Here is a 7,945-nt window from a genome sequence, read left to right on the forward strand (position 1 = left end):
TTCCAACCTTAGTGATTCTGTGATTCTGATCTGTGGTAGTTATGGCCCCATCCAGTGACCGGGGGGTGGCATCAGCAGGTTTAATGTATCTGAAAAAGCGAGTGACCTGCTTCCAGGACACGCTGCGATACATTCTGCGCTAAGTGTCCCGCAGGGCACATGTCATTGGCACCCACCTTAGTTATTCTCTGTTGCTTTTCGCGATGAGAGCTTCCTCTGATGTTCTTGCCGCCAGCTCGCTTGCTCAGCTGCAGTGGAAATGTCGTGCATATAAAGTTTAGGAGCGCTTCTGTGATTCTCTCACAGGGTGAAGATACTACAGTAGTTTTTCCTTTAAGGGAGAAAGGAATTAGATGAATGTTTAAATATCTGCCACACAAAAAATGAGAGGAAACGTTATTTGATAAAATCTAGATTGAAAACTGGCAAAGCCTTTAATGGAAGCTTGATTAAACTTCCATTTTCTTCCACCCCTAGGTCCTTCCAAAGATGACATCCCATATTGTAAATGAAATAGATAATATTCTGGGAAACAAGCCCTACAGCAAGAAGGACTACAGATCATAACGCAATGCATGACTTCCCTGGACTGCATGGTTTAAAAGTGTTCTGTACAGAAGTACAGCCCCGAGTTAATATCCGGTCGTGAGAATCTTTCAGCAGCTTGCTGCTCGGTGTCTGCTGTCACTGGATCCTTCGAGATGTGTGCTGTTGCTACTAATCTGCAGTGAAATTTAAAAGCACAGTTGATCTCTCTTCTAACCAAGAATAATCTTGTATTTTCTTACCTTCGACTGGATTCGTTAATTTTTACGTTACTCTTAGCACCTCATGCTTGTGCTGTGAAAAACACTTGTAAAGCAAAAAATAATTTATAACCTTCAGGTACTTGGTAATTAAAGAAGGATGTACAGATCTATTTTTTCAATGAAGAAAAGCCAGATACAACTTCAGGTTTTAATAAAACCACATTTGGGAAATCTCAACTATAAAGTTTCTTCAGGTTAAGAGATAGAAGGGGCAAGCTCAAATTTTCCGTTTTCTTTTTTATGCTGAATATATGCTTTAGATTTCGTTTGTAGTTGAATAAAGGCTGTAAGACAGAGAATTAGTTAGAAATTAGATAGCTCAACTCCTAACTATACAATTATTTCAGCTGTGGAGTGCTCCTGGGAAGTATTTCTGAGTATAAGCCAGAAGAGCACAGTTAGAAAACCCAAACACGCATGTCAGGTTAATAAAAACAACGGCTGTTCGCAAAATTCTAATTCTACATATACCTTAAACCAAGAAAGCCATGATAAAACACTGGTTTTTGCATCTATAGAAACCTGCCTCTACTTCTGCCTGCTTGTAGACATAGCTACTGCAAATTTCAATATTCTTGAGCTTTTAAGGATATAGATACTTATATGTAATATATAGCTGCTGAAAAATACCAGAAAAAAAAATCAGGTATGTACTTTGGTGGAAGGTCGCATTTGCTTTAACTTGTTCTGGAATCGGGCATAAGTAAATGCATCGTATTTTTAAGACACATTTTAAACAGGTAGTTTTTTGTGAGCATTTCATCCCTCTGCAGGAGTTGATAGTAAGCACTTCTATATTAATTTGCCCATCTTAAGAACCACGTCATATTTTACCAGGAGTTTGCTTTGTAAAACGCACCTATGATTTCAGTATTTCTCACTCGTATTGAATCGGTACTTTGGGCACATACTTCCTAGGGGGTAGAGCTACGTCCAGCATTTGTAGGACCCGTGTATTCCAGTCCCCTTAACTCCAGGGCATCCGCAGCGCGTGCGCAGCGTTCAGCGGGCCGCGTGAACGGGTACCAACTCTTGAGGTGTCTTCTCCTGTATTTAATCCAATGAGCTACGGTATGTGTAAATGAACTTCGCTGCTGTATATCCAGAAATGCAGTCTGACTTTGACTTCTGCTTGGACGCAATAAAAGCATTTTGTGCATCTAACGGTATATTTGAGAGACCTGTTACTGACAGCGAGACTGATTTTGAAACAGCAGTGGCTCACGTTGAAAATGGGTATGTATCGTTCCACAGGGACACACTAATCTTCAGCTGCACCCAGGTGGGGCGAGGGACGGCGACCTCGGGCCAGAGGAGTGGGTGCAGCCGGGGAGCGAAGGTCTGGTCTGGCCGCGCATCTCCGAGAAGGTGCTTGGAGACGTTAGTCTCTCAAGGCAGACATCAGTCCTCTCTAACATTTTGGCCTGAAATAAACACGTGAACGTCGTCCAGACAGTTCACCGAAATCCCACCGCAGTGCCGTCACCGGCCTCTCCAAAATGACACCGCAGTGTCGGTCACAGCCGACCGGGGCAGAGACGGCTCCCCGAGCGCTTCTCGCCTCCCGGCACTACTTTCACTGCTCTGGGCCACGTCCCCGAACTTTGCAGCATTAGCTGCAAATATTAACTATTTAAGTATTTTAAAATCTGCTTCATGGGTAGCACAAAGGTTTTGACCATGATACAGTTAACAGCTTGATTATTTTAACAGTAGCATTATTTTCCCAGTAGCAGACCAGTTCATTTTCTTACCTCTGGAGGTACAATTTAATGTTCTCTCTTCCCCTTCTCAGATACATGGGAATCCAACAACCTATTAAAAATATTTTATTCACACCCATTTTTTTATCAGAAAGGAGATGCCATTGACCCTTCCTTAGAGGAAAAGCTTGAAAGTCTGCTTGCCTAATGCTCTGAGGGCAATGGGATGCCAAGCAGTAGCTCAGCTTTAGGCTAACCTTCAGCATTATACTGAAGAAATGGTGCAGCTCGTAATGGGAAAACACCCCCCCCCCCCCCCCCCAAAGCAACCCTCAAAAGCAAACAAAAATCCAAACAACAACAAAAAAAACCCTGAACTTTTTTGTGAAGTCCGCAGGAAAAGACTAGGCTTTCTGTAGAAAACAACCCATCCACCCAACCCACTTTTGTTTCAGGCTGTCAACGCTGCCACATTCTCTCCCCAGAAAAATGCTGACACACACTGTGCTCCTGGCCTCAGCGACTGTCAATACCAAAAACCTAAGGTAGGATGAAGAGCTGTGAACAAAAGACTCAGCGAACTGACAGTAATAGCAGAAGCAAGCACTGCTTCACATCCCTTTTCTCGAGACGGCAGATTTCCCCGCAAAATCCACCTTCTAAAACACCTGACAGGGCAGTCTTCTCCAACGCTGACAAGTAAAATGAGTATATTAGCGTTGCCTGTTCATGTGGCTGAATTTAAGTACTGTGAACTTTTGGTAGGGGCTGAGCAAATCACCAGTGACCAGCAAAACGGCAGCGTTCAAGTCCCGTTGCTTACGGAGCAGCCAACCGGACCTCATGGTTGGTTCTGACCATTTATAGCAGTTTGTAAGGAATTTGTTTTACATGCGCTAAATACTTAGACTGACGTACATACAAATTATATCCTTTATATTAGGCCAAGGAAAGTAAAGTTATGCAAGGCACACACCCGCAATATAGGCCTCCTTTCATTAGCAAATAAGCAGGCAGAAGCAATTAAAAAAAATCCACATATCTTCAGGGAAAACAATCAAGTTAATTTGAAGAGTGTTAAATGACTGACCAGAAAAGTAATTTCAATGGCAGCTCTAGGGTGCCCCAAACCAGCTGGAATTTGCATGATGTAAACACATGAATAGTACTATCTTTACTGGGAAGCAAAGTAAAAGCAAACTACCCAGCGGAGAGTTGAGATTGAAGACCCTCATCCAACACCCAACCCCAAAGGATGGCGAGAAGTACTGTAGCAGTCAGCAGGCACTGGGCAATGGGGCAATAGTTTTCTGAGACTGTCCTGGTTGCATTTCTCAGAAACAGAGACATGACAAACTCAGCACACTCTACAGCAAGCCAGATAGACACACTCTCTCCTGCACTTCAGAATCTTCATTTTACTAGAGTTTACATAAATATAAGTCTTACTGAAGTAAAGATTAGCAAAGTAATTGTTACACCAAATCTGATTATAAGCTTTCTCTTTCTTCCCTGTTCAGGATTCCAAGGCTGTAATGGCAGTACCTGTAAGTAAGTTCTACAATAGTAGTAGAGTGCTTTACTGATAGCATGAAAAAAAGAAGGTAAAGATAAACCCATTTAAAAAGCCAGCTAAAGCATTTCTGTCAGGCTGTGCCAGGAAAACTGGCAGGTTTTTTAAATTTATTTACAACTTTAGAGATGAATGGAAAAAAACCCAGTACATTCAAACCACTTCAAAAGCATTTTTCTAGGAGGTTTAGGTTTTGTTCTGACTCCAAGTTACTTACAAATGAGGAATATTTGCAATGAAAACCGTATATGGGCTAACTTGTGGAAGACTCCTCTCTCCTGGAAACAGAAAGAACTGAGAAACCTACACGCGCTGCTTGCCCATGAAAATACCCATTTTAAAAAAAAACTAAGAATGGAAATACAAGAAATCAAATGACAAAAAAGCCTCCTTTTTATTAAAATTTTTCAAGTTACAATGATAAATGGTGGATTGTCACTTTTTATGATCAGTGAATTTGGCTCTTATACCAGTCACCAAATTTATAGGGGAGTTCTGTTACAGGTTTTAAGTACAACCGTTTGTGCTGCTGTGTAGCAGTCCACTACGGCACAGCCTGTAGTACCACCACACCTACACGGTGCTTCAGAAACGTTATGTTTGGTGACCGCTCACACACCATCTCCTTTCACTGCTAAGTAAAAAAATTGATTAATTCAATTATTGAATAACACCATGTAAAGATACCAAAAGTAAATATAATACACTTCACAAATTCATTTTGGATTCAAACCCTCCCCCTATACTCTCAAACAGTCACACTATAAAAAAAATGTATTCTTATTCCACCCTTAAACTGTTATATGGCAGTGGACCCCTCTCAGAAATAAACCGGTGTGGGGGTTTTTTGGTCTACTTGGATCCTGTAGATAGCAGGGCAATCAGTCCAGATGAAGCACTTATAGAAAGAATATAGTTTCTGGAGGGAAAAGGTTAAGGACATGTACTTGTAAAGATACCACTGCTTTTGTACAGAACATTTAGCAGAAGTTTCATGAAAAACAAGGGATTGAAATGGTTTTTGTCTGTAGGAGTTTTCAAATTGCAATATCTTAACCTGAAATACAGTTTACAATCAAGGTGTTAGCAGGATGCTGAAATGTACTTAACTTCAAAATTAAGACACCCATAGTGTTTAGCCTGTTCTCTTAGAAGTGTTTATGAATACAGTTAAGTACAGAATAGTTTTAATTAACATACGCGTCCCTGATTGGCAGTACTTATTTATGTAAGTAACAAAAAATTTTACTTGTGAAGTTACTGAAACAATGCTGTAGTGTAAGAGCACCTGGCAACTAACACCAACGCAGTGTTTCTGTAAGAACACGAGCTGCCTCCTCATTCCCCAATTACAATTGAAATGGCAAAGCCGTAAGAATTTCTGTGTATTGTCCAAGTGATATCCTTAAAATACCTCCTGTCAGACTTTAGACTTTTACATGATTGGGAGATTATTTTTTTTTGTATTCTCTATTTTTATGTTGAAGTGTTTCTAAGCTGAGGTACTACAATGTGCATATATCAGCAGAGTAATCTCACAATCCACATGACAAATATAGCTACTAATGACAACAAGTAGGAATAGGACTCTTGTTGTTTCAAGTGCAATAATAAAGGATACACAGTGGGGTTGAAGTTCTTCAGCACAAAAAATGAAGCAATGATGACCAAGACCAGAAAGAGAGTATTGTTGTAGAAGATGGAAAAAGTTGTTGCTTCATAATCTGCAACTTCATTTTTCTTCCACAGAATTCTAGGAAGAAGTAGAGACATTATTTCAGGCACATTTAAATCGAAGCATGTCCTGGCACACCCACCATTATGAAGCGATTGACACCCAGAGGTGCAGTAAACCACATACTGCTGCTCTTGTTATAGCCAGCTTCTAAAAGACAGAGCATGGCAAGAACTACCAGTCAACTCATCAGTTAAAGAGAAAACCCTGCATATGCTATACACTTGTACACTTAAGTGACTTGCGCTTGTTTTCCTACCAGGTACATCAAACCTAGCCCTTCATAAATAACAATTTTTGTGAGTCTGTATCTGTTTGATGCTTCCAGTGTGCCTGACAATTAGAAGGGAGGATACGACTTTTAGCTCCCAAGAGCTGACAGCTCATGTCCTGTGTCTTGTACATAACTGGCATCTACTCTAACACTAAGTGCTTCCCCATATGCTCATCGGGCATAGCCTGGATATTAGTATGAGCTCTTCAGCTGGGAACCTGCATACTGAGACATGCCTGTTATAACCGTGAGGGGCAACAAGTACAACCAGTGATTAGCAGTACAGCCCAGCAGCACACTATTCTGAAAGAACTTGCATGTCACTAAGCAAAATACATGGCCCTACCCTGTCCTTAAGAAAAGGAGCCTTTCTTATTTCTGAAGACAGTTACTCTTACTCTTCAGAGAGTTCTTAGAAGGCCTGTACAATAAGTTGTTTGGCTCAAGGATGGAGAGGTTGCCTTAAAGGACCTTACTGATAAAGGTTTTAATCTTTGAGACCTTTCATTGATAACTTGCCTTAAAAAGGCTTTATGGATGAACGAAGAGCTGACACTACGGCTTCTACTTACCAGAATACAGAAAAAACCCCAGTGGCCAAGCAACAAGCCCTAATATCCTCCCTGGAGCCTTAAAGATACTAGGCAGCATTACATGGGAGACAAAGAAGAGGACAAAGAGGATTACCTTTCATCCTTCTCCTTACGAGACATCTTCCTATTGTCTGCCTCAGACAGCTTGCGAGTAACTTCTTTGGAAACAGCGTCTTCTCTTTTCTGTGCTACTCTGTAAGAAATGCCATTTAAATTGAAAATTAAAAATAAAAAACCCTGGGGTTTTAGGAAGTTGTATTTACAGTGAAGAATACCACGTCGAGACACTGAACAGTTTTGCCAAGTTGAAGGGATAACAAGTAGTAATCAAATTACTAAAAGTATTAATCAAATATAGTTTGTAGCAATACCCACTGAGAATGAAGGTAGTTTAGCTATTTCATTGTCATTTTAGCTGACAAGGCTAGTCTATTCCATAATTACAAGAGAAATGACAGACACAAATTTGGGGATGCTTCTGTGTAAAGTAAGTTTTTTTGAGTAACATTTCAGACATTCAGAAAAAAATGCTGTAAATGCTGGTTTTGTTATATTATTTAATAATAAATTCTACTTCAAATAGCCACCAAACTCACTTGTGTTTGAGAACAAACTTGACATTCTTATATGCAAAAGCTACTAGATAGGTACTGATGAGAGTCATCACGCTGTACAGGACCGCAGACTGAACAAGATCCATATGCCATATCCTCCAGTAAAGCCCTTAAAGAAAAGAGAAAAAAAAAAGATACTTTAAGTGGTTTCTTTCTCCAAGAAAAATACCACTGGAGTCCCACACAGCTTACCAGCTCTGCAATTCAGCACTGGCTCTGCCAGACCAAAGCCAGCTCCTACAAAATCACTTGAGGGGTCATCAAACCACGTTAAAAAATACTTTTGGATGGAGAAGGCTTCTTTGCTTTTGGCTGAAAGGGGCCTTAAGAGACCACGTCAAACTCGGCTGAGAAGCAGCCCAGCGTGGCCAGCCTGCCAGCTTCACGCAGCGCTGGTGGTGACACGTCAGTGTTCCATCAGCAGCTCGTCCATCTTTACAAACCACACAACAACCACCCTGCCCGCTGCTCCAAGCGGGACCCGCTTCAAAGCTGGATCTAACACAGCGCGGAGACAGCCAAGATAACTCCGCCTGGGGGCCAGGCCCGGGGCAAGCGAGCCCCAGCAGCCCGGTGACCCCCACCCGCACCCGGCAGCGGGCCAAGAGCCCGAGGCGGGTTGCGATGAGCCCCTGCTCGCCCCC

The 7,945-nt window shown here is 41.6% G+C and overlaps 1 protein-coding gene across 1 annotated transcript; it reads right to left on the reverse strand.

Annotated features, from left to right (window-relative positions):
- Nucleotides 1–4,810: 4,810 nt before the first annotated feature.
- SSR3 (signal sequence receptor, gamma (translocon-associated protein gamma)) lies at nucleotides 4,811–7,404 on the reverse strand. The gene is made up of 4 exons (XM_010296133.1): nucleotides 7,284–7,404; nucleotides 6,782–6,880; nucleotides 5,707–5,838; nucleotides 4,811–5,004 (listed from the first exon to the last, which is right to left on the reverse strand). The coding sequence occupies exons 1-4, from the start codon at nucleotides 7,385–7,387 to the stop codon at nucleotides 4,938–4,940; spliced, it is 402 nt and encodes a 133-aa protein (XP_010294435.1). The 5' UTR covers nucleotides 7,388–7,404; the 3' UTR covers nucleotides 4,811–4,937.
- Nucleotides 7,405–7,945: the final 541 nt, after the last annotated feature.

Source organism: Phaethon lepturus, unplaced genomic scaffold (genome assembly GCF_000687285.1).
Source record: "Phaethon lepturus isolate BGI_N335 unplaced genomic scaffold, ASM68728v1 scaffold57681, whole genome shotgun sequence".
NCBI lineage: Eukaryota > Metazoa > Chordata > Aves > Phaethontiformes > Phaethontidae > Phaethon > Phaethon lepturus.